The 26,894-nt window shown below is 38.4% G+C and overlaps 2 protein-coding genes and 1 non-coding gene across 7 annotated transcripts; all 3 read left to right on the top strand.

Moving 5' to 3' along the window:
- The first annotated feature begins 5,850 nt into the window (after positions 1–5,850).
- LOC106976285 (protein BEX1) lies at positions 5,851–7,477 on the top strand. Of its 4 annotated transcripts, none has more exons than XM_027053143.2 (3): positions 5,851–6,004; positions 6,408–6,482; positions 6,841–7,477. In XM_027053143.2, exon 3 carries the CDS (start codon positions 6,846–6,848, stop codon positions 7,230–7,232), a length of 387 nt encoding a protein of 128 aa, XP_026908944.1. In that variant the 5' UTR covers positions 5,851–6,004; positions 6,408–6,482; positions 6,841–6,845; the 3' UTR covers positions 7,233–7,477. The 4 variants fall into 4 exon arrangements, with proteins under 4 accessions (XP_026908944.1, XP_026908945.1, XP_026908947.1 ...); XM_027053144.2 differs by having other exon boundaries at positions 5,860–5,929; XM_027053145.2 differs by lacking the exon at positions 5,851–6,004 and adding an exon at positions 6,025–6,163.
- Positions 7,478–19,311: 11,834 nt separating this feature from the next.
- On the top strand, positions 19,312–22,424 carry TCEAL5 (transcription elongation factor A like 5). Of its 2 annotated transcripts, none has more exons than XM_015073701.3 (3): positions 19,312–19,506; positions 20,804–20,885; positions 21,524–22,424. In XM_015073701.3, the coding sequence occupies exon 3, from the start codon at positions 21,551–21,553 to the stop codon at positions 22,169–22,171; it is 621 nt and encodes a 206-aa protein (XP_014929187.2). In that variant the 5' UTR covers positions 19,312–19,506; positions 20,804–20,885; positions 21,524–21,550; the 3' UTR covers positions 22,172–22,424. The 2 variants fall into 2 exon arrangements, with proteins under 2 accessions (XP_014929187.2, XP_014929186.2); XM_015073700.3 differs by having other exon boundaries at positions 19,317–19,506; positions 20,804–20,871.
- Positions 22,425–24,732: 2,308 nt separating this feature from the next.
- On the top strand, positions 24,733–24,997 carry LOC113597344 (small Cajal body-specific RNA 2). Its single transcript, XR_003418126.1, has one exon. It is a non-coding gene; the product is annotated as a small Cajal body-specific RNA 2 (non-coding RNA).
- Positions 24,998–26,894: the final 1,897 nt, after the last annotated feature.

Genomic DNA, 26,894 nt, shown 5'->3' with positions numbered 1-26,894 from the left:
TTTAATCAACTTTTCTATTATTTAAAGTGTAAATCATGAAAAGATTTCTTAATCATTAAATACCCCTTTATAGCACATTTTCTTTCTTTTATTAACTTTAATTAATTAATTTTTAATTACATTTTTAATTTTAGTTCCAATATAGTTAATATACAGTGGTATATTAGTTTCAGGTGTACAATATAGTGATTCAGTACTTCCATACATCACTTGGTGCTCATCACAAGGGCACTCTTTAATCCCCATCACCTATTTCACCCATCCTCCCACCTACCTCCTCTCTGGTAACCATCAGTTTATTCTCTAAATTAAAAGTCTGTTTCTTGGCTTGTTTCCCTCTTTTTTTTTTCCTTTGTGCCTTTGTTTTGTTTATTAAATTCTACAGACAAGTGTAATCATATGGTATTTGTCTTTCTCTGACTGATTTATTTCACTTAGCATTACACTCTCTAACTCCATCCATGTTGTTGCAAATGGCAAGATTTTTATCCTTTTTTGTGGCTGAATAGTATTCCATTATATATATATAGCATATTTTTCTTATTTTATAGAACTCAATTATACAAATAGGCAATGATATGTTTAAGCCAACTAATCCATATTTGCTTATTTTTTTTTATTTTATTTATATTTTTGCTTATGTTTTCCATTATTTTCCTCATATTTGTTTTGCTACAATGAATATCTTTATAAATTTCTAAACACATGTTTAATTTTTTTAAAAATAGAATAGCATCTAAAAAATTAAATGACTACATCAAGCAGTATGAACATTTCTAAGACTTTTAATAATTACTGTCAAATAGCCTTCCAGAAAGAATATATCAAATTACATACCCACCAATAGTGTGATAATATTTTTGAGGTTTAACAATTTACTATGAGAAGAATTGTGTCAGTTTGTTTTGCATTAAGGAAAATTTTAAATACTGTATAAAATACATATGCAAAAGTGAGCAAATCATGAATACCTAGCTCAGTGAAGTTTTACAAACTAAAGCTACTTAACCAACACTCAAAATGCAACAAAACAAAACCCCAGACCACTACCAACACTGTAGAAGCTCTGTTCCAGTCATTATGCAAGGCTGTCACTACCTTGAACTCTAACATCATAGTTTTGCCTACCCTAAACTCATAAAACTCATATACATTATTCTTTTTCACTCTGACTTTTTTATCTCAACATTATATTTTTGAGATATATCCATATTACATGTACTCATAATTTTTACATTTTTATTACTGAATTACATCCAACTGTGTAAATATATGATTTACTTATACATTTTCCTGAAGAAGGACATTTGAGTATGTCTAATTTCAGGAAACATTATATGTGCTTTTATAAACATGTGTAAATGTTGTTTGGTAAACCAATACACACATTTTTATTATAGGTATATCTGGAGTACAACTGCTTGGTCATAAAGTGTACGTATGTTTACATTTATATACTGTGATAAACAGTTTTCCAAAGTGGTAGTACCAGTTTATGTTGTACCACAACCTCATAAAACACTTGACATTTTCAGTTTTTATTATTTTAGGCATCCGTAGAAAGGGTGGGGGGTGTATAGTGGTATCACATTTTGGTTTAACTTGCATTTCTCTTCAAACTGATGAAGTTAAACATATTTTCACAAATTTATTAGATATTAGGATATTCTGGTTTTTTGAGGTATTGTTTTAAGGTGTTTGCCCATTTTTCTATTGAATTATCTGTCTTTTTAAAATTTATTTGTAAGAATTCTTTATACATTATAGATATGAGCCATTTGTCAGATATATGTGTTCCTTATGTCTTTCCTAGTTTGTGGCTTGCTTCCTTATTCTTTTAATGGTCTCCTGATGAACAGAAGTTTCTGATATTAATAAAGTACAATTTACAATCATTTTTATCCTTCATAATTAGTGATTTTTGTGTTCTCTTTAAGAATACTGCCTACTCCAGGGGTGCCTCAGTAGCTCAGTTGGCTAAACATCCAAATCTTAATCTCGGCTCAGGTCATGATCTCACAGTTCATGCACAGAACCTGCTTCGGATTCTTCCTCTCCGTCTTTCTCTGCCCCTCCCCTGCTCACACGTGCTCTCCCTCTCCAAAATAAATAAATAAACTTAAAAAAAACCCAATAATGCCTACTCCAAAGTCATGAAGATGATTTCCTCTGTATTTTACATTAGAATGACATTTTTACTTTTCCCACTTCGATCTGCAATTCATTGGGTGTTTATTTTGTGTGTTATTTAGGGTGGAGTCAACATCATTTCTTCACATATAGATATCCAGCTGATCTGCTACCACTTTTTGGGGAAAAAAATTCTTTCCCCACTTCACTGCACTGTCATCTTTGTCATAAATCAAGTGACATGTGTAGGTATGTTTCACAGGTCTGTGCATGCATGTGTGTACACAAATATGTTAATCTTTTAGACCATATGCTATTTATTCATAATTTACTCACTATAGCATTGTACTAAATTTGGTATCTAGAAGTGGAAGTCTCGATGCTCCCTTCACTGTTACCTTGGCTATATTTGGTTCTTTTCATTTGGATATACAGAGTTTGGATCTGCTTGTCAACAAAAAATAACTAGCCAAGATTTTTATATAGATTGCATGAATTTAAACATCAAATTGGGACCAATTATATGGATTGCATGAATGTAAACATCAAATTGGGAATAATTGACAACTATAAAATATTGAATCTTTCGGGGCATCTGGATGGCTCATTTGGTTATGCATCTGACTCTTGGTTTTGGCTCAGGTCATGATCTCATGGGTTCGTGAGTTTGAGCCCTGCATCAGGCTCTACACTGACACCACGGAGCCCACTTGGAATTCTCTCTCTCCCTGTCTCTGTGCTCCTCCCCCACTCTCTTAAAATAAATAAACTTTTAAAATATTTAATCCTTAAATCCATGAACCAGGCATATCTATAATTATTTAGGTCTTCTTGAATGTTTCTCAAAATTATTTCTTAATTTTTAGTGCAGAGGTCTTGCAACTATTTAATTAGATTTATTTCCAGATATTTCATTTTTAATCAGGATTTTTTATCCTGGATTTTTTATCAGGAATTTTAAGGATATAATTATCAGGATATAATTTTATCAGGATATAATTACATACAATAAGATACATACACTTTAACTATACAGTTCAATGATTTCAACAAATGTATTAGCCAGTAGAGTCACTACCTCATCAAGATACAGAACATTTCCCTCAGCTGAGAAAGTTCTGTTATGCCCCTTTTACAATTAAAAAAATAATTCCAACCTTCAAGCCAGGCAAACACTGACTTGACCCAATTTACATCAATATAAATTAATTTTGCCTCTTCCCAAACTTTATATAGATGGAATCACACAGAAAGCACTCTTTTGTGTCTGATATCTTTCCCTGAGTATAATAGTTTTTTTTTTTTTTTTTAGATTTATCTATGCTATTGATTGTACCGGCAGTTTATTCTTTATTATTCCTTAGTTGTACCCTAGCATATGACTATATCACAATTTGTTTATACATTTCCTGGTTGATGAACATTTGGATTGTATCCAGTCTGGGGCTATCATAGATGAAACTGCCATGAACATTCTTATTCAAATATTTTTGAGGAAATATGGTTTGAATTCTGTTTGGGAAAATTCCTAAGAGTGAAATTTCTTGGACTTATGGTAAATGTAAGTTTAACTTTTAAAGAAACTGTCAAAAAGTCTTTCAAAATGGTTGAACTTCTCATCAACAATGAATGAGGAATGAGTGCTCCAGTTGTTCCATATCCTCTAAAATACTAGGGATTGTCAGACTTTTTAATTTTAGCAATTCTGATGGCTGTGTAGTGGTACTTAATTGGGTTTTTTGTTTGTTTGTTTTACATTTCCCTGATGATTAATAACATTGAGCATCTTTCCATGAGCTCTTTGGTGATTTGTACATGAACTTTTCTGAAATGCTTGTTCAAATCTTTTGATCATTTTTAATTGCATTGCTTGCCTTATTTTGAATTTTAGGAGGTCTTTATATGTTTTCTGGACACAAACATTTTGTTGGTTACACATTTTTTTCTTGGTTTCCCACCTCATTTTTTAACCATATCTTTCATAGAGCAGAAATTTTTAAATTTAAATTCAATTTCTATGTATACTCCATTACTACTCTACTTTTATTACATCTTTAATTTTTTTTAAAACATTCATTTATTATTGAGAGACAGAGAGAGACAGACCATGAGCACGGGAGAGGCAGAGAGGAGGAGACACAGAATCTGAAGCAAGTTCCAGGTTCTGAGCTGTCAGCACAGAGCCTGACACAGGCCGAACTCAGAAACAGGGAGATCATGACCTAAGCCAAGGTCGGATGCTTACCCGACTGAGCCACCCAGGCGCCCCTACTTTTATTACATTTTACGTCTACAAATCAAATAGTATAATTCTCCACATTTGTGGGTTTTTTTTCCAAATTATTTTGTTTATACTAGGTCTTTCTCGTTTCCATATAAATTTGAGGGTAATTTTGTCAAGCTATACAAATATGGCTGCTGAAGTTTTGATTTTGAATACACTAAATTTATAGATTGATTTGGAGAGAATTTAGCTTACCAGTATTGTATTTCCTGATCCAGGACCTTGTTTTATCAAATTTATACGTAAGTATTTCACCTTTTTAGAAGCTATCATGAAATTATATATTTTATCATTATAATTATATATAGATAATAATTTCAATTTCCAATTATTCATCACTAAAACACAGGAATACAATGGATTTTTATAATATCTATCTATAACTGCAAACCCACGAAATTAAAGTACTAGTTCTATAGTAGGTTTATTGTAGATCCCTTAGGATTCTTTAAATACATGATCATGTGATTTGTAAATAAAAACTTACTGCTTTTTGAACTATAAATTTATGAAGGAATTTTAATTTTTGATGTTTTAGTTCTGAAAATTCATCAAGACTCTGCTGCACTACGGTCTAATTGGCTCATCTCATGGAAAGGATTCAGGTATCTAGGGGCCCCTAACAAGAGGAGCCATCAGCTGCCCTGTTTTTTTCCAAGTTTTAAAAAAGAAGCTGGCTGTATAGTCTATATTTATGTAATGACTTATCAGAAGAGACAGATGGTTGGGTTCCCCCCAACTTTAATTCTTATTTTCAAATAAAAATAACTAAAGTATATTGATTTGGGAGGATTTAATATAAAAAGAACAAAACAGATATTAAGAATTTTTAAAAATCCACTCTCCTGGGCTCTTTTCCTCACTCATCTCTTCTGCGCATTTAAAATTCTTTTTAACGTTTATTTATTTTTGAGACAGAGAGAGACGGAGCATGAACGGGGCAGGGTCAGAGAGAGGGAGACACAGAATCTGAAACAGGCTCCAGGCTCTGAGCTGTCAGCACAGAGCCTGACACAGGGCTTGAACTCACGGACCATGAGATCATGACCTGAGCCAAAGTCGGAAGCTTAACCGACTGAGCCACCCAGGCGCCCCTCTCCTACACATTTTAAGAGTGGAGGGAAAATGGAGAGAGAGCACTAGTAGCAGAAAAGACAGCAAGTGGAAGAAAGCATATCCTTGGAGCAAAGAAGGGGAAGAAGCAAGTCCCCAGAGAAGAACTGGGAATGGTCAACAGGCCCCTGAGAAGATACTGCCCTTCCCAGGCAAGCAGAGAAAAGCCCAGGAATATACAAAGACGAAGAGTCACAGAGCCCAGCCTGGAGTTACTTCGAAGGACGAGGCGGCAGAGGGAAGGTGCGCAGACCAATCAGCTCTGCGCCACCTAGCGGGCAGCAAAGGGCGCGGGATGGGGGTAGTGCCGCTCGCGGTGACGAAGGCCTCACGTGACCCGCCAACGGTGACTCGAGCGCCTAGCTCTAGCGTCAGACTGGGCCGGCGCTCGCTCCCTTCTCGGTACCTGCTCCCGGTGGCCCCGAGGGCGTGCGGGACAGGGGCAGCCCCAAAGGGTTGGAGGCGGAGGGGGAGCAGGTAAGGGACCCGGAGGAGGGGGAGCGTCCCCTGGGCTCAGTGTGGGAGAGCCCACGCGGCCCGCGGAGCCCTCCTCGGGTTCCAGCTGCCCGATGGCGAAGCCGCGGAAGGACCGCAGCCTCACGCCCAGCTGCGGACCGCGTTTGGCCGCAGAAAATGGTAGGGTGGAGGGCTGGACCGCTGTGAGGCAAAGACCCTTAGCAAACACCTGCCTCCTGCACGCCCGGCCCCGCCCCCGTCCTTCTTGGTGTAGAAAATGGTGGTCTGCGCGGGGCATGGGGGGTCTTGGCGTAGGGGTGGCACGGCCGTAGGGTCCCGGGGCCTAGGAAGGGCTGGGTGGCGACGGGTTGGACCCAAGCGCTGGTTGCATCAGTCCCCGCTCCCTTACTCCCGCCCTCTGCAGGTGTGCGGGTCTAAGTGTCGCAGCGGCGCACTCGCGGCTAGAATCGGGAGGAGGAGACTGCAAGGATAGGCCCAGGTCGGTGTGGGGGATAGTAGGGGGGGGCGGGGGGAAAGGGGGGAAAGCCCTGAGACCCCCAAATCCCCCGCCCCACCAAACAGCCCGTCCTCCATCTTAGTGCCCGCAGAGGCCTGGGCTTGGATCGGCAGGGAAAATGGTGGGCTTTGCGCGAGGGAGGGGAGAGGAGCGACTGGGAGGGGGTAGGGCTCTTACTGGGGGCCCCCTAGAGGGCGTAGGGAGCCTCTCAGGTGGGAAAAATGAAATTTTAAAAAGGCTAAGAGATCCAGGGCTCTGAATCTTGGAATGTGCGTAGTAGGGCCTCTGTCCTCGGTGCTGATCAGTCCTGATAAATCCTTCTCTGTCTTTTGTCTCTTAGGAGCAATGGCGTCCAAAGAGGAACAAGCAGTAAAAAATCTCAACATGGAAAATGCCAACCAGGAAAACGAAAAAAAGAATGAAGAGGAGCAAGTTGCAAATAAAGGAGAGCCCTTGGTCAACCCTTTGGAAGCTGGTGAATATTGTGTGCCTAGAGTAAATCGTAGGCAGTTCCGTGTTAGGCAGCCCATCCTGCAGTATAGATGGGACATGATTCAGAGGCTTGGAGAGCCACAGGCAAGAATGAGAGAAGAGAATATGGAAAGGATTGGGGAGGAGGTGAGACAGCTGATGGAAAAGCTGAGGGAAAAACAATTCAGTTACAGTCTGCGGGCAGTTAGCACTGACCCCCCTCACCGTGACCATCATGATGAGTTTTGTCTTATGCCTTGAATTCTGATGTTTTCTTTGAAGTTAATAGGAAAACACACCTACCTAAACTTACATGTTTTCAGTGTACCTTTGTTGTAAACCTTTTGGTGTTAACCTGTTTCTTGTGCATCTCCTATGACCGCTTCTGATTGAATATTGTATTTTGACCCAATGTGTAAGATTCTGTCAGCAAGGGAATCTTACCCTATTGAATGGCAAGATGCTCATTATATATTGTGAAGTTAATAAAGCAGTTTAAAAAAGCATTCTTTGTATTCTTTTCTATTTCAGATCTCCTATATTTTGTATATGAAGACAGTCTAAGAATATATAAAGCAAAAAGTTAAAGTGTTTATCTTTTTATGGTAGAATTATGAATAATTTTAATTTTCTTACCTATATTTTATTTCAGAATTAAACACATTACTAATGAAAGAGCTTAGCCACCTATAAAAACAATGTGGGCACTTACCTAAAAACTTGTGACAGAATCTCAGTTTTAGCTTACCTCTGGATCTCTAGTTAGAAGTATAAACTAATAGTGATAAGAGACACATCTTTTTAAAAATCATACTCATCAGAAAGATGATGATAACTCCAAGGGCTGCTGTGTGTACTTGGTGAAGCAATAAGTGTAAGCTTTCTCCAAGTTCTTGTTCCCACTGGAATGTGTGCATGACCCAACTCTAGATATCCCTTTCAGCTATTTGGGGAAGTTTCCAAAGCCAGTTCTTCCCTATACTCCCAAACAAGTCTAGTAGACTAAGAGGTAAGTACTTCCATTCCTCTGCTACTGTGCCCCATTCCCATCTTCTCCCCTGGGTACATCAGTTCAGGAGTCCTCAAGGTGAGGAAATCCCACTGATTTTTTTTCCAAAACACTCAATAAAGTGAATCCTCACTCTTCTATAAAAGTGTAAATTCCCTCTCCCTTTTTAGCTTCATGAAAAGACCTTATCTGTCTAGTTCTCTATTTCTTTAGGTGTGTAGTTCTTTCCTAAGAAACCTCCTTAGTTCATTAGACTATACAGGATGTGTAAGGGAACACAGCTCACTTTCAGTCTGAGACAGTCCCTCCTCATTCCAGCCCCCTGAAGTTTAGGAATATAAAGAATTAACCTACATTGAGTTGAATGCCAGGAGATTATGTCAACGAATACCCAAATGTGGGTAATTATGAGAAGTCCATTGGAGGACTGTTGGGTTTAAGTTCCAATAGAACTTGGGAAATGAAGTTGCCTTGGAGTGTGCTATGTAGGTGAAGTATATATTATATGTGAAGACAGTCTTGTGGAAATAAACTTAGAATTTAGGATTCTAGGGGTGCCTGGGTGGCTCAGTTGGTTGGACTCCAACTCCAGCTCAGGTTATGATCTCACGGTTTGTGAGTTCAAGCCCTACATCGAGCTCTGTGCTGACAGCTTGGAGCCTGAAGCCTGTTTTGGATCTTGTGTCTCCCTCTCTCTGCTCCTTCTCTCTCTCTCTGTCTCTCTTTCTCTCTCAAAAGTAATATAAACATAAAAAAAATTTAAAGAAGTTCAGATTCTAAAATGGAAGTTTGCAAACCACAATCTAAGAGCCAGATTTGGCCTATTATTTTTGTGTCCAATGAGCTAAGAATAAATTTCATGTTTTTAAATGGTTGAAAAAAATCAAGAATATTTTTTGACATGAAAAATTATATGAAATCCAAATCTTAGTGTCCATAAATAAGTTCTTATTGGAATACAACCATACTTAGGAATTTACACACTGTCTGCACTACAGTGGCAGAGTTGAATAGTTGTGAAAGAAACAGTTTTGCCTGCCCGCAAAGTGTACATATTTATTATCTAGCCCTGACAGAAAAAAATTGCCAACCCCTGCTCTGGAATATAATGTCACAATAGCAGTTGTGAAACCCAAGGAAAAAATGGATAAGCAGGTGAAAACCATGTAACGGCAACCCCCAGACATCATAAATCAGATGCGTAAGCAATTCCAAAGCCCTCCCTTCTCCAGGTGCTTGAGATATAAGGCACATTCATGCAAGACAAGTTCATACAGAGAAAAGCTAGAGTTGAAAGGGCAGGTGAACTGATGAACAGAGAAGCATATGCCCTACCATACTTCCTAAACTTGATTGTTAATATTAGCACCAGATTTTCTGGAAAACAGAAGCATCCTAGATTCACTGGCCTAAGGATATTCTTCATCCTTGAAGAAAAAGTGGAAGCTTACATGTGAACTCATGCCATACTGTAATAGAAGTTTAAGCATGTATATGCCTAGAAAAATGTACATCTCTTCCATGTAAGGCAGATCCAAGTTGCCTTGTTAACCTCAGAGAAGGATCAGTTCAGGATCCTAGTCTTTGAAGAGAGACACTGCTGTTAACCAGCTTCCCTTGGTTGTTAGTAGTGTTTGGATCTGAAGGGACATCTGAGGGAGTAGTATGTGAGTGGTTAGGCTCCCTATACAACGTTCAGGTAACAAACAACCAGCAGAAAGTGAGTGAAAGCCAGTAAGGGAACAGAGCATCAGGTTCCCTCAAGGGAAACAGACATATATTTGCCCATTTATATCATTTCTATGTGTTGTGTAGTGAGTCTCCTTTTCTCCCTCTGGCCATTGTCCATGAAAAGAACAAATTATTCCCATAAGTGCCTAAAAATTTGGATAAAGAGAAGGCAGTGAGATTACGGATTGTGCCCTGGTTCTCCAAAAAAAAAAAAAAAAAAAAAAACGGATGTGCAAGAAAGAGGCTTGAGATATAGATATGTGGTGGGCCATTGGAGTTTTAGCATATCATGCACATCTAGTAGGTATCTGGTGAATGAAAAATTCAACAAAGTAAGTATGGATTTACTGGTATTCAGCAAATGACAAGTATGTACATCTTTGAATCCTTATGTAAATTGAGATAATAATGCAAATAATGTTTCATAACTTTTGAATAAAAATAATTACTGTTTGTTTTCAAAAATTCAATTCAATTGAAGGAAATTCAGAAAATAAATTTAAAGGCCACAATGTGACCAAAGAAAGCAGTGCAATTTGAACTTTCTAGTCAGGCAGAGCAGGGAGAATACACAGACACTGGACTCTTACAGGAGTCCAGGTAGCATAGGAAACTTTGGTTAGAGGCGAAATAAATCCTTCATGATTAACTATCATTTAAAACACAAAGCCATATTTATGCTTCAAGTGAAAATGGAATAACGGTATGGATTTACCTCCCTAACTGAAACAACTAAAACCGGGACAAAATACATGAAACAACAGTTTTCAGTTATTTAACGTCCAGAGAGTTGGGAAAGTTAATTGAAAGAGCAGAAACAAATAATATGAGCCTTCTAATTGCCCCCAGCGTACTGTGTATTGTAGGATTTATAGCATATGTAAAGTAAAATGTATGTTAATAATAGCACAAAGACCAGGAGAGGGTTAATAGGAGTACAGGATTTTGAAGTTCTTATTCTATACATTAATATCACTTGAAGGTAGATTCTGAAATATTAAAAATGTATAAACCTTAGAACAATCATGTAAAAAGTTGTAGCTGATGAGCCAACATATGAGATAAAATGGAATCTTCAAATAGTCAATGAAAAATGTTAGAGGAAAAAGAACAAAGAGCAGATGGGACAAATGGAAACAAATAGCAAGATGATTGATTTAAGCCCAAATAAATCAATATCAATAATTGCATTCATGTAAAAGGTCTAAATACCTCAAATATAAACCAGATATTATCAGATTGTATATAAAAGGAAGACAAATATATGCTGCCTATAAAAACCGTATTTTAAATTTAAAGATACGAATTGATTACAAGGAATGGAAAAACAATGAGCAATCTTAACATCAATCAAAACAAAGCTTGAGTGGCAATATTGATTCAGATACAATAAATTTCAGGGCAGAGAATAGTATCAGGGATGGGGCACCTGGGTGGTTCAGTCAGTGAAGCATCCAACTCTTGATTTTGGCTCAGGTCATGATCTCACAGTTTGTGGGTTTGAACCCCACATCAGGCTTTATACAAACAGTGCAAATCCTGCTTGAGATTCTCTGTCTCCCTCTTTCTCTCTGCCCCTCCCCTGCTCTCTCTTTCTCTCTGAAAATAAATTTAAAAAAAAATAGTAATAATACCAGGGATATTACAGTTATAGAAAGTCATTACATAATTTTAAGTGCTAAGTTTGTCAAAAGGACATAGCAATCATTAACATTCACATGTTACAGTGCTTTAAAATAGATGAAGGAAAAACTGATAGCACTGAAAGGGAAACAGACAAATCCACAATTGCAGTCAGAGATTTCAACACCTTCTCTAAAATATTGATAGAACAAGTAGACAATCAGCAAGAACATATATCACTTGAAGAACACTATGAAACAACTTATCTAGTTGACAATTGTAGAACTTGCCACCAAGAACAGTAGAATGTACCTTTGCTTCATTTGCACAAGGAACACTTACCAAGATAGTCCATATTCAGGGCCAAAAAGTAAGTTTCAAAAATTTTAATAGGATTCATATCATAAAATATATGTTTTCTGAGCAAAACGGAATTAAATGAGAAACTAATAACAGAAAGATATCTGGAAAAATCCCAAATATTTAACATCAAACAGCACATGTCTAAATAACCCAAGGAAGAAATCAAAGAGGAAATTATAAGGCATTTTGAACTGAATGAAAATGAAAATTCAACATATAGTAATTTGTGAGATGTGGCAAAAGCACCACTTGGGCAGAAATTTATAGCACTGAACATACATATTAGAATAGAAGGAAGCTCTATATCTATTAAATAAATAGAAATCTTTAAAAAAAGTTTTTTATTTGAAGTATTTTTGGTATCCAATGTTATATTAGTTTCAGGTATACAGCATAGTGATTTGACAATTTTATACATTAAGCTATGCTCACCATGAAAATAAATGGAAATTTTATTTAAAATACTTCCTCTAAAGAAAACCACAGGTCAAGATGGCTTAACTGTTAATTCTACCAAACATTTAGGAATTACATAATACCAATTCTATTCAAAATCTTTTAGAAAATTGAAAAGGAAGGAATAGCTCCCAACTCACCCTATGAGGCTAAAATTACTCAGATAACTAACCAGGCAATTATGTTACAAGGAAAGATAACCATAAACTAATCTCCCTCATGAACATATATGTTCATTTTTTTTTTAGAGAGAGAGAGAGAGAGAGTATGAGCAGGGGAGAGAGAGAGAGAATATTTTGTTTTTGGTTGTTTTTATGTTTTTTTAATATGAAATTTATTGTCAAACTGGTTTCCATACAACACCCAGTGCTCATCCCAAAAGGTGCCCTCCTCAAGAGAGAGAGAATCTTAAGCAGGCTCCACATTCAGTGCAGAGCCTGACATGGGGCTCGAACCCATGACCCTCGGATCATGACCTGAGCCAGGCACTCAACTGTCTGAGCCATCCAGGCACCTGCCCTTTTTAAAATTCAGTTATATATACAAAACATAATACACCATTACTAAGTAAGGTTTATCCCAAGGATTCAAGATAGTGTTAAATTAGAAAATCATTGTAATTCACTACATTAACATAAAAGAGAAAAAAAACATAAGATAATCTTAATGGGTGATGAAAAACATTTGCTAAAATTGAAAGAATTATTACTGATTAAAATACTCAGCAACCACATATAGAAGAGACCTTCCTCAACCTGATAAACTACATCTACAAAAAACATACATAAGGATGTGTATGTAAAGACTAAATGTTTCCCACCTAAGATGAAAAACAAAGCAAAATAAACACTTTCATAAATTATATTTAAAATTATACTAGAAGTTTTAGTCAGTACAATAAGAAAAAGAAATAAAAGTCATACAGATTGCAAAGGAAGAAATAGAAAATACTCCTAGAAAACTATTATCTATGTAGCAATTCTATGTAGTATACAAAAAGCTACTAGAGCTAATAAATAAGTTCAGAAACGTTGCAGGATACAAGATTGAAATACAAATTTAGTTGTTTTTCTAATTTTCTGAGACTGCTATAACCAATTACCATAAGCTTGGTGGCTTTAAAAAAACACTCAGAAAAGTATTCTCTTATAGTTTTGTAGGCCAGAAGTCCAAATCAAGGTGTAAGCAGTGCTATGTTCTCTCTGAAATTCTCTAGAAAGGAATCCCTCCTTACTTGTTCTAGCTTCTAGTGGCCTCAGACAGTCCTTGACTTGTGGCAACTTTAACTCTAATTTTTGCTTCTCTTCTGTATGTCTGTCTATGTGTTCTTTGTTTCTTCTAAGGATACATCCATTGGATTTAGGGCCCACCCTAAGCCACTATGATCTTTCTCAACTCTTTTTTTTTTTAATATTCTATTTTTAAGTAATCTCTATGCCCAACATGGGGCTCAAACTCACAACCCTAAGATCAAGAGTTCCATGCTCTACCAACTGAGCCAGCCAGGAACCCCGCATCTCAATTCTTAATTAATTACATCCACAAAGACCTTATTTACAAATAAGATCACATTTTGAAGTGCTGGGTAGACATGAATTTTGGGGGAAAATATTCAGTCCTGTACAACAATGAACAGCCAGATTAAAATTTAAAACAATATCATTTACAATAGCATCAGAAATATGAAATATTTAGGGATAAATTTGGCAAAGATATTCAAGACCTGCACATTGAAAGCTATAAAACATTGATAACATACATTAAATCCACCAAATTCATAAGAAAAGGGATCAGATTTGTGGTTACCAGCAGTGGGGGTGAGGGGAGGGAAAATTGTAGAAAAGTGGTCAAAAGGTAAAAATTTCCATTTATAAAATAAATAAGTCATGGGGATGTAATGTAAAGTGTGATGACTATAGTTAACACTGCTGTATGATTTATAGAAAAGTTATTAAGATAGTAGATCCTAGGTGTTCTCATCACAAGGAGAAATTCTTTTCTTTTCTTTTTATTGTATCTGTATGAGATGATGAATGTTAACTAAGCTTACTGTGGTAATCATTTCACAATATATGTAAATCAAAGCATCATGCTATCTTAAACTTATACACTAATGTGTGTGAATTATCTCTCGATAAACTGGGAGAAAAAGTTGCAAACAACCTAAGTGTCCATTGACAGATGAATAGATAAACAAAATCTAGTATATACATAAAATGGAACATTATTAAGTCTTAAAAAGGAATGAAATTGTGACACAGGCTACAATATGGATAAAACTTGAAGACATTATGCTAAGTGAAATAAGGCAGACAGAAAAAGATTCGTGATTTCATTTATTCAAAATACCTAAAGTAGTCAAACACTTAGGGACAGAAAGCAGAATGGTGCTTGCCAGGGCATAAAAAGAGTGGGGCAAGGGGAGTTAGTTTAATGGGTACAAAATTTCAGTTTGGGGAGACAAAGAAAGTTCTGGAGATGGATGGTGGTGATGGTTGCACAACAATGTGAGTGTACTTAATGCCACTGATATGTGTACTAAAAAATGGTTAAGAAGGAAAATTTTATATTATGATAACATATCATAATTAAAAAAATAAATTTATAAGTCAATCTTCCAGGCCCTACATTGCCTTTAGAGTCTACACACATCCCAGCCTCCTTATAATACCAGAACCATGAAAACATGACTCGTATCAACCCGAGTAGGTATCTACTTGGAAATAATACCACAGTCCCACATCCTAGATGACATCACCCCAATCCAGAAGCTTGCCACTGGAAATGATGTTTCTTCAGATAACATGGTCCCAGTCAAAGATCTTACATTGGAAATGACTTTGCTCTCTAAACAGGGGAAGACTTCACCCCAGACACTGAGACCATCATCTCAACAATGCCTATATGCTGCCTTTCCTAAAATACTGACAAATTGAACACAATATATTTATTGTTTTTCTTTCTTTGATATTGGGGATTCTATTACATTTCTTCAGTTCATTATTTACTTAGTTCATAACCTGGTATATGTTTTTCTCTCTGCCAAAAGGTATACTGTATACTTCTACACTTCCATATCTAAAGGGGAAATCTTGTAGAAGTTACAACTATTAATGCCATTTTAAAAATTAATGGAGATTATTGCTTGCCTCATGAGGCAACTACCTCCTAGACCACCCCTCATCTACCTTGGTTATGGCTGGCCTATAAGAACGTCTTATTCTTCTACTTGTTTTCTTCCTTTTTATTCTCATAATAAAAGGTTTTTTATGTTGTTTAGGGCAACTTATGTCCTGCTCTCTGTAAATCTTTTCTACTATTTGAGCCACTCAAATATCCCAATAATGGAGTTCAAGATGGATGTCAAGACATCTAGTCATCAACTACATCATCTTTTTTATTTTTATTTTTATTTTTTGTAAAAATGCTGTCGAGTCAATTGTGAGGCCCTGGCTAGAGGCTGGTTAGTTGCCCTTCATGAACAGATGATAAAGTATACACTTTTACCACTTCCCAGATCATGCATTCACACTCTGTGACACTATGCACCAGCCCTATTTGCCCATGGGCCAGGTTCCAGACAACAAAGAACAGCCCCTATGCCCTGGAGCCTGAGAAATTATTCAAATTAGCCAATCCTCAAAGGTCCAGAAAAATGTAGCTAGCCCCACCTAATCTGTAATACATAAACTGCCCTTGAGAGATCCAACTAGCTGTTATCCAGGTGTAATGCCTGTAGCTTTGCTTGACAACTAACTTTCTCTCTTTTGGAGCTATAAGTAACAAAGGGTTCTGCCTTCTATCTATTTTTGTGACAGTGTGTTGTGTTCCACAATCAAAAGAACCTTTAAATTGTATAAAGTCATTTACAAAAATAAACTCACACAATATACAAAAATTAACTCAAAATGTATCAAAGAGCTAAATATATGAGATAAACTTTAAAACTCTTGAAAGAAAACAAAGGTATAAATCTTCATGTCCTTGAATTTGGCAATGAAGTTTTAGATATGACATCAAAAAGAAGAACAACAAAAAGAAAAACATATAAATTGGACTTCATAAAAATTAAAAACTTCTGTGGATAAGAAGACACTGTCAAGACAGTAAAAAAGCAATCCACAGAATGGAAGAAAATATTTGCAAATCATATATCTGAAAAGGGTTTTGTATCCAGAATATATGAAGAACTCTTATAATTCAATAAGAAAATGACAAGCAAGCCAATTTAAAAAAAGGACAAGGGTCTTGAGTAGATATTTCTCCAAAGAAATCGATAAATATCTGATAAATACAAGAAAAGATGCTTAAGATTATTAGTTATTAGGAAAATGCAAAAATAAAAAAAGTGAAAATTAACAGTTGTCTTTGAGAATGGAGAGCAATTGGAACCCTAATATATTGGTGGTAGGAGTGCAAAATGTTTCAGCCACTGTGGAGCAGTTTGGCAGTTCCTGAAAAAGTTTTACATAGAATTACCACATGACCCAGCAATTCCATTCTTAAATATTACCCAAGAGAAATAAAAACATACACCCACACAAACACTTATACAGAAGTGTTTAAGGCGCACTTATAATGGTAGAAACATGGGGGCGCCTGGGTGGCTCAGTCGGTTGGGCGTCCGACTTCAGCTCGGGTCACGATCTTGCGGTTCGTGAGTTTGAGCCCCGTGTTGGGCTCTGCGCTGATGGCTCAGAGCCTGGAGCCTGCTTCCGGGATTCTGTGTCTCCCTCTCTCTCTGCCCCTCCCCCGTTCATGCTGTCTCAAAAATAAATAAACTTTAAAAAATTTAAAAAAATGGTAGAAACATGGAAATAACTCAAATATCCATCAATGTTGAATGGCTAAACAGAATACAATATGGGCATACAATTAAATATTATTCAGCCATAAAAAGGAATGAAATACTGTACATACTACAATGTGAATGGACCTTGAATATATTATGCTAAGTGAAAGAAACCAAACATGAAAGGTCACATATTGCACGATTCCATTTATATGAAATATCTAAATTGGATAATTCCATGGAGACAAAGCAGATTAGTCATTCCTAGGAACCAGTAAAAGGGAAAAATTGGTAGTGACTGCTTAATGGGTTTGGGGTCTCCTTCAGAGTTAATGCAAATATTTTGGAATGGAATAGAGGAGATGGTTTCACAACATTGTGAATGTACTATATGTCACTGAGTCATACACTTTAAAATAACTAATTTTGATGTTATGTTAATTTCTCCTAAAAATAGAGTCCTATTTGAAAAAAAGATATTTATAAAAGTATATTCTCTAGGCTAGTTGGCCTTCACTTGTTTTTATATTGCATACCCATCTGAATATCTTATGATACTAGTGGATCCTATCCTAGGCACACACCCGGTGCCTAGGTACACACCCGGTAACAATGTACATATCGCTCCCAACCACACACACATGCACATCATTTTGAATATAATTCCAGAGGATTAAGACGGTTCTCTAGTTAAGAATGCTGGAATCCAAGGAGAAAGTGCTCTCACTTTAACATAGGTCAGCTTCTATTTGTGTCTTCCTTTTCTCACTCCCAAGTAGCTTCTTCTCCATCTCCTCTATATCTTTTCTCTACCTATAGCTTCTGCTTTTCCATGATATCAATCTGCTCATGTATCAGGGTTTCTCTGGTTCCTAGGTACAGACCTTTTCATAAGTGCACATACTCTAGTACCTTCTAAGCATATGCAATCTTGCATACCATTTCAGGTGGTCCAAGACTTCATCAGTTGAGAATGCATGGTCTACGTAAATCAGTACAGTCACCATGTCAGACTTCCTTAGACACTGAACCAAACCTGGCTCAGAGGGCACAGGATGGGTATGGACTGGGAAGCAGAAACCTTGCAGCATGCAAGGTGCTTTGGTGCTTCCTAGGTGCTCTGGCGAAGATACTGCAATTTAGAAACCCATCAGGCATCACCTCCTAAGTCAAGCAGTAGGCAGCAGACAGGGTCAAAGAAACTTCTACTTGGACACTCTGAATAAGGGCAGAGAGCAGGTAGGTATGGAGGCTCTCCCCAGAGCAATCATTTCTCTGGGTTTTATAGAAAACTTCCACTGCAGGGGGCTGGAAGGGATGTGTCTTGGTTTTCAGTTGTTAGGACAGCATTCCCATCTCTGCTGGGGTTGACTTACTTCTGTGAGAATTTGGAAGAGGGAGGGAAGGATCCAAAGACATTTACTCAGGTCACTACCATGGTCATCTCTCCATGTTCATTTTGGAGTAAGCAATAGTCAGGTGCCTGAATGCAAAGGAAGAGAGGCTCTGGAAGGTGAGAAGAGGATCTGGAAACTGCATATTCCCCGCTTCTCGAAAGGGCAGGGAAAATCAGACCATATCTGCATCCCTCAGATCCTCAGCCACCTTTCCACAACAGCTAAACTTCTGAATGAAAATAGCCATGGACCAAATGTTGAAGATTGATATTGTGTCTGCCATCAGATTTCAGCAAGTCTACTTAACACTCAGTGATTGTTTAGGCACAATAAATACATGTATTTTTAATAGAACATGGAAGAACTACCTATTTATGAAAATTACAAAAAAAATATTTTGTGTATAGCCAGTTCAAGCCATTTTCCATACAGTAAAAATTAATGCAATGAACTTAATTTTGGAAACTTGTTGGGTTTTTTTCTATCCTAAACACATTCTTTGCCCCCAAATGAAAATAGCTTAATTTAATTTTTGTTTATAAGAATAACCCATGCTGAGGGGAGCAAATTAAATAAAACTGAAAAAAAATATTTAGAAGAAAATAAAATCCCCACTTCAACTATCTGCTTCCCTACCTGGCAATCCACCATGTACCTGCTATGTGAAGATCTGGAGGAGAGGAGAAACGAAAATCAGTGGCTAAGTTGAGTAGATTGACAGGATGGGGTAGGTGCTCTGAGATCAAAAGAGAGAAAGAAAAAACAATCCTCAGAAATGTACCAGTGGCCAGTTGCCCTAGGAGAAAATGTAGCTCTTCCCTGATAAAACAGAACAAACACATACCACAGGGAGAAGGGGCCACATTTGATCTTTGGGATTAGCAAAGACCAAAATGGGTGACAGGGACTCAAACGGTGAGAGGAGGGGACTTAAGCAGAGCGAGGCGGAAGGGGGCTAGTGAAGGGAAGAAGTGGGCTGGCTCCTGACGCACTTTCTGTTGGTGGGAGGGGAACTAGGGACCCGAGCCCACTGGTGACGTTTCCTTCACGTGATCAGAGGCCTACGTGTGCAGAAGTCCCTCTCCTCCAGGTACCAGCTCCCTATTTCCGTGGAGAAAGATTTCAGACTGAGGGACAGAGGGCAGCTGCCCTATAGCCCTGCAGGTCGGTACAACCAGAGGAGAAGTTGCGGGGGACGGGGGAGGGGGGTGCACTGGGGTATGGATGGTAACTGATAGAGGCTACAGAGGATCCTGTCTGCTTTCCAGATGCCGCCCCCTCCCACCACCATTCATTTTGGCGCAGGAAATTGTATGAGTGTTGAGGGAGAGGTCTGGGTACCAGCTCTTATTTCCCCGGATAAATGTGGGCTTATGGCAGAAAGAAATGTGAGGAGACGGAGGCATCTTTCTGGAAGGGCTACAAATCCACAGGCACCTGCGGACCCCTGGGGTGGGGGATGGCAAAGGGCAAAGACCCGAGCGGGTCCAGGACTGGATTCTCTCTATCCCTTCCTTTCCCAATGGGTGTGTATTTGGTACAAGAAATCCAGGGCTTGGCGGGAGGAGGTGGAGAGGGACAAGGGGTTGAGAATGGGTACCAACTGGGATCTCCTAGGAGGCAGGTTATCCAGAGACGTCTGGCAGAGAGGGCCGGGGGAGGGGGATGACGATGAGGAGGAAATAGCCTGATCTATGCCGGGCAGCTGGAGGATGGCACAGCCTGTGAGCCAAAGGTGGGGAGGGCCTGTGTTCTCTGTATCTCTTCTCCAACTTCCGTCCATTTTGTAGCCGAAAATGATGGCCTGCAGGTAGCGGGGGAGGGGGGGAGGAGGTGCTGCAAAGAAGGGAGACAGAGGTTCAGTCTGGAGACTGGAGCTCCCTGTTGGGGAGGAGTGGCTTCTAAACTAAAGAACACTAACAGAAGATAAGATGAGCCAAATCTACTGAATTTGGAAATAATTTGTCTCTTGCATTGTAGGAAAATGTGGTATTCTGTGTATGTAGAGAGGCAAGGGGTGTCAGGAGTGCTCTGGACGTTTCAATCCTGCCTCCTGACTCTATCTTCATCATTTTCAGAAACGTGATGGACTTTGTGCTATGTGGGCACCCTGCAGTGGGGGGTTGGGAAGGCAGATACCTGAGCCCAGCAGGATCTGCCTTCTGAACATCACTGTCCTGAACCTCACTCATTTTAGTGCAAAAACAAATGAGATATAAATTTGGGAGGAAGATTCAGAAACATAGTAACTCTTTGGAAATAATTGTTCTCTGCCATTGCCCAGTGGTAGAAAATGGAGGTATTAGGGAGGGGCTGTAAAGGGGGATCCGGGAAGCAAGGAAAAGGATTGGGGGGTGGCACGAGTTGGGAAAGTGTTGACAACTATAGTGTGAAAAGAAACAGCGTCCCAGTTGCCAGTCATTCACTTCTCATTTACCATCTGTCTCTTGTCTCTTTATAGGTCTTCAGGTCGGTAGTTGTAGGCACCAACCCAAACAAGAAAAGGAAAGACCTGCAGTATCAGTGCAGGTCAGTGGGAGAAGGTAACTGTCCCAGGACCCCTGGGAGTAGCAGTGACTTAAGCTTGAGCAGAGGTTGGGGAGGACAACCTTCCTCCAAGCCACCCTACTGCAGTCTCAGAATACATGGCCTATGTCAGGACCCTAAGGGAAGGAACATGGTGCTTTATGGCTGGTGAGGACCAAGGGAAGAACAAAGAAGTGAGAGACGAGAGACATGGCATCTGTGAAGCCCCTTGAAGATATTATAATAGCTCTGAAATCTGAGAACTGGCCATTATCTGTTATATCTGCAGTTCTAGAAGTCTTACAACTGCAGGCAAGGAAAAAAAGAAACTGGCCAGGATTCCTGCAGGTCAGTGTGAGTTGGGGCTACCCATTTAAAATTGTCCTGGGCATTGCTAAGGCCAGAGCAAAGTTGAGGGACAAATCTGCTCTTATACAGTTCTCAGCACACCCCACTTAAATGTAGAGAGAAGCACCTGTGAAAGTTTCTGTAAGGCTGGCTCATGTAAACATGTGGAAGCGGGGAGGAAAGGGAAAAAATGTATAGGTAAGAGTGCACCTGTAATTTGGGTAGGGTAAGGAAAACTCTAAATCATAAAAGCAAATATTTTTAGGACCTATATTATACAACCTAAGTTCTCCTTTTTGTCTCCTAGGACAGGCAAAGGAGGGAGAATCTTAACATGGAAAAGGTCTACAAAGAAAATGAACGAAAGCCAGAAAATGAAGGAAACTTCAAAAATGAGGGAAAGCCAGAAGACGAAGTAGATACAGAAGATGAAGGAAAATCAGATGAGGAAGAAAAGCTGGAAGTGAAGGGAAAGCCAGGGCATGAGGGAAAGCTCCAGAATGAGGGACAGCCAGATGATGAGGGACAACCAGAAGACGAGAAAAAGCAAGAAAAGCAAGGCAAGTCTGAAAATGAGGGAAAACCACACAGTGAGGGCAAGCCAGAATCCCTGACAAAGGCTGAGAGTGAGTCGCGGGCTGCCGAAAAGCGCCCAGCTGAAGATTATGTGCCTAGGAAAGCAAAAAGAAAAACGGACAGGGGGACAGACGATTCCCCCAAGGACTATCAGGAGGACTTACAGGAGAGGCACTTGGGCAGTGAGGAAATGATGAGAGAATGTGGAGATGTGTCAAGGGCTCAGGAAGAGCTAAGGAAAAAACAGAAAATGGGTGGTTTTCATTGGATGCAAAGAGATGTACAGGATCCCTTTGCCCCAAGGGGGCAACGGGGTGTCAGAGGAATGAGGGGTGGAGGTAGGGGCCAGAAGGACTTAGAAGATGTCCCATATGTTTAATGCCTTTGGCCTTCAATTCTGATTTCTCTAGTGAGAATATTGCTGACCCTGCTTTCCCTGGTAGGCATTTGCCGGGCTATGTGCTTTAACCTTATGCTGAGACTTTGCTTTAGGTGTCACTCTCGGTTACCAGCAGCCTTCACTCAACTGCAGCACTCTGTCTTTAAGTAGGGAACTTTCACCCATGTGCATGGAAAATATGTTCATGGTACATTGTAAAATAATAATAAAAAAAACAGTTTTCAGAACCGCATATACAGCATCAGCCCATTTTTGAAAAAAAAAAATAGTTACATAATACATCCATGAGTAGGGGAAACTATGAGTGTATCAAAAGAGAAATGGTGGCTTTCTCTGTGTAGTGGCAATGGAAGAGATTATCTTCTCTCATCTGCTTTTTTCCTGAAAAAAACATAGATTACTTTTACCATAAAATAAATAATAAAAGATGTAAAAATGGGAAAACACATACAAAGCAATCAAAATAACAGTTCGGTGAGTTTATGAACGCAGTGGAGACACTTAAAATTACTTTGGCAGGATGTGAATGATGTGTTAAATTCACATTCCCTCTGGGACTCAAAAATGGAGGAATTAACCTGAGAGTTATTACAGATCCATTTCTGTAACAGTCTCATCATCTGTGAAATGGGGATAAAACTTCTCTTCCAGGGCTGTGGAGAAGATCAGATGAGGTACTGAGTATGTGAGCTGTATTGAGTTGACTCCTACCCTCTGACCTGCAGTAACAGAAACAGAACTCTGTTTGGGGGAGGGCTGAAGGAAGTCTCACTTGTGTTCAGGAATAAGTCCTGGAAGCTAAGAGGTGGGTGCCACTTTACCTTGAGTAATACTATGTTTGATGTGCACTGTGCTTCTTCTCATGGGTCCTGCACTCCCCTAAGGGCCTCACTGCTGCTAGTGGGTTGGAATCCTCAAGGTAACAAAACCTTTTTGATTTCCAGAGAGTCTCTGCTGAGTTGAATCCTCACTATGTTCCCTGCTAAACTGTGGAGAAAGTCCCTCTTTCCATGTTATACTGTAGTTTTAACACTGACAAGAAATGTGGGAAAATGCTTTGTAAATTTTTAATTAATATACTTTTCAGACATTATAATTACCCCATTAGACTTGCCCTTTTCAAAACAAATAATTCATCTTACTGATTTTGGTACCCACAACATATAATAGAAGTTTTTTTTTAAAAAAGCCAGTACATTATCAAGTCAGAATGCCTCAATTCTTGCTCCAGTTCTGTCTCTGATTGAATATGTAAGCCTGAGCACATAATTTCATTTTTTAGCAACTGAAACTTAACACTCCAAAAGGAACACAGCAGTACAGGGATTATATCACAATTCATTGGTAAATGATTTTAACATTGGATATAGTAGTAGTCTCAAATTTTGCTAGCTGCCAGCAGACTACCTGCATTAAAATCATCTAGCTACCTTGTCAAAAATTCACAATCCTGGCACATCCAATATAGAAGAATCTCTTTTGACTTGTCCTCACAATGTCGGTGTGTGTGTCTTTTGTTCTTAGCTCATTTTTATCAAATGGATACCTGTAAATTTTTTTAATCCAATAGTGCAAAAAATTTATTATTAAAAATCTCAGTCTGCCTTGCCATTCCACATTCTCATCCTCCAAAGGCAACTACCATAAACGTTTTTGGTTTCTTCTAGTATTTATCTCCATACTTCTGAATAATATACTTACGCTGCAATTTCTTTTTTTATAAACAGTTGCATTGAAATGTAATTCACATACCACAACATTCACCCTTAATTTTAAAGTGTACAATTTATTGGTTTTTAGTATATTAGCAGAGTTCTGAAACCATCACCACTATTAGTTCCAGGATATTTTCATCACCCTGAAAAGAACTTTATACACATTAGCATATAATGGTGTTCCCATTCTCTTCTCCCCCCAGCTCCTGGCAAACAATGATCTACTTTGTCTCTACAGATTTGCATATTCTAGACATCTCATATCTATGGAATCATACAATATATGACTCCTTTCAAGTAGCATGAAGTTTTTAAGTTTCATCCATATAGTAGCATGTATCAGTACTAAAAATTCATGTACATGGGATTTTTTGCCTTTTAAAATAAACTTCATTGAGAAGACAAAATATGATATTTACAAGTACAGAAATTATGGTTCTGTCGTAGCTTATTATGTAGATAACCTCAGTGCATGCTAATGATTATGTCCAAAGTTGCATTAACTTCATTTAAATGCTTTGATTCCTTTTATGAAGAGGTACTCTAAATTTAACGTACTTGTTTCTTGTCTGTTTTAAAGTAAACACAGGTGTGTAGTATGTGATACACTACTTATTCATTTCTGCTGAAAGAACCAAAAATGTTTTTCCATTCTTTTTTTACTTGAAATCTTTCATTTTATTGAAATATAATTTACATGCATTGCTATATGTTTAAGATGTACAGCATGTGGATTGATTTACATATTTGTAAATTACCACAATAATTAGTTGTATACCCATCATCTCATATAGATATGATAAAAAACAAAACAAAACAAAACAAAACACCTGTTGGGAGAGGGGCCTGGAGCAGCACCACCTGTGTGGTGCAATGGTGTTGCGTGCAAGTTTCATGTAGGCTGAGTTTTGAGTGGATGCACGACTGTATGAGTGTACGAGTGGGCCATGCAAGGTGAGTGTGTGCCCCAATCCCTGAGCCCTTGCTCTCCCCCACACTTTGATAGTATTTGATCAAGGTGTGACCCTACCCCTGAGGAGCTGACCTGAGATGAAAAGCTTCCCTCCCGAGAAGTCCCCTCCTCTGTGCAGGGATCTCCCTCCTCAAAAAAGGAAATAAAAAGAAAAGAAACGAAAAAGAAAAAAAATATGGTGATAAGAACTATTAGGATTTACTCTCAACAACTTTCATATATATTATACAGTAATGTCAACTTTTTGCATTTAAATATGTGTTTTATTTCCTTGAGTATATACCTAGGAGTGGAATTGCTATGCTATGTGGTAATTCTATGTACAACCTTTTGAGGAACTGCCAAACTGTTTCCTAAAGCAACTGTGGCATTTGACAGTCCCATCCAGATCCTGTGTTCAAGTGTTCCAACTTCTCTGCATCCTTGCTAACACTTGTCATTGCCTGCATTTTTTATTTTGGCCATCTTAGTATAAAGTGGAATCCATTGTGGTCTTGATTTGCATTTTCCTAATGGCTAATGATGTTGAGCATATTTTCATGTGTGTATTGTTCATTTGTATATCCTCTTTGGAGAAATGTCTATTTAAATCCTTTACCCATTTTAAAATTGGGTTGGTTGCCTTTTTATTGTCAAGTTTTGAGTTCTTTCTTGATCTTGGCTACAATTCTCTTATCAGATATATGACTTGTAACAGCTATTTTTTAACTTATTAACTTAGTCATTATCCACTGGCTTTCTGATACCATAATTGAGTAGTTCTCTCTTCTCATCACAATCTCCATATCTATTGCCTATCTCCTAATATAGCTTTATCACATCTCATGTGTATTGTAACAAGCCTTCAGTGATTCTGTTGTTTAACTCTGAGGACCATTTGTTCATTTGTCAGGTTAGGCTAAGCTTATTCTAGGGTAGCTACCAACCCCAAAACATCAGTGGCCTACCACAACAAAGGTTTATTTTTGAAACTTCATGAGGATTGGGTATGGACAGGTTCTGCTCCCTCTAGTTTCCCAGAGATCCAGACTAATCACGATACCACTGCAACAGAGGAAAAGCATACATGGAGATCTCCCACTCATTTTTCCACACCGTGGTCTAGAAGTGATATAAATCACTGCTGTTCACAGCCCATTTTTTTTCATATTTCTAACTCTTCAATTCTGGCAAACAATTCTGAGAAAGGTGTTATTATGCCTTCCATATAGGTGACTTAATTGAGGCTCATAGAGTGTAAGTGATTTATGCAAAGTCACATACTGGTAAGGGGAAGGGCCAATATTGGAACTTGGATTTACTTGGCTCTAAGGCGATGAGGCTTAACTAGTTTGCTTTCCTAAATACAAGGATTTGAATTTTATCTTCACCCTATTGACCAACCAATCCTTTAAGATGTCAGAATAGTGGTAATGTTTTTTTCAGATGACAGATCTAAAGAGCAAGGCTCACAATGGCATTGCTTCCTCCACTATTAATGCCTTTAAAAGACATTTAATGCCAATTCACGGCTCGATTGCCTTGGCCTCCAAGTCATGGGCTCTTCCTATAGTACATGTAGGTATTCAGACAGGTGGTAACACCTGTTTTCTCCTGAGTTGGAAGATCACATTCTTTCTTAAGCTCCCTTTGCTTGGAATCTCTTATACATTTGGGCCGGGAATGACTCAAACATTAGAAGTACTGCACTAGGCAGATACAGAACTGATGTCACTACAAAACCACCCAAACAGGCCCAGGCACAATCAAGGCCTTTCTGGGAGTCGGAGCAAGGTTGGCTGGAGTAATTGTCCTAACTTCATCCCCATGCCTATTATTGTTCTGGGGGCTATTTCAATAGACTCTGAGAGAAGGGTTCAACATGTCTACTTCAAAACTCAAATTATCTGTTCAAATCAAGTTTTTAACTGGCTCTGAAAGGGAGCAATGCTTTAAAGTTTTATGGTATGGAGTTTAATTTCCATCCCTACAAAATTCTCCTTCATACTTCAAAAGTGAAAAGGACAGAGAAAAC

Source organism: Acinonyx jubatus, chromosome X (assembly GCF_027475565.1).
Source record: "Acinonyx jubatus isolate Ajub_Pintada_27869175 chromosome X, VMU_Ajub_asm_v1.0, whole genome shotgun sequence".
NCBI classification, from domain to species: domain Eukaryota; kingdom Metazoa; phylum Chordata; class Mammalia; order Carnivora; family Felidae; genus Acinonyx; species Acinonyx jubatus.
The sequence above is the reverse complement of the archived record's forward strand: the minus strand, read 5'-3'. Positions and strand labels throughout refer to the sequence as shown.

What these genes read in the sequence shown, in the direction of transcription:
- LOC106976285 (XM_027053143.2), top strand. Translation starts at nt 6,846, where the DNA reads ATGGCGTCCAAAGAGGAACAAGCAGTAAAAAATCTCAACATGGAAAAT.
- TCEAL5 (XM_015073701.3), top strand. Translation starts at nt 21,551, where the DNA reads ATGGAAAAGGTCTACAAAGAAAATGAACGAAAGCCAGAAAATGAAGGA.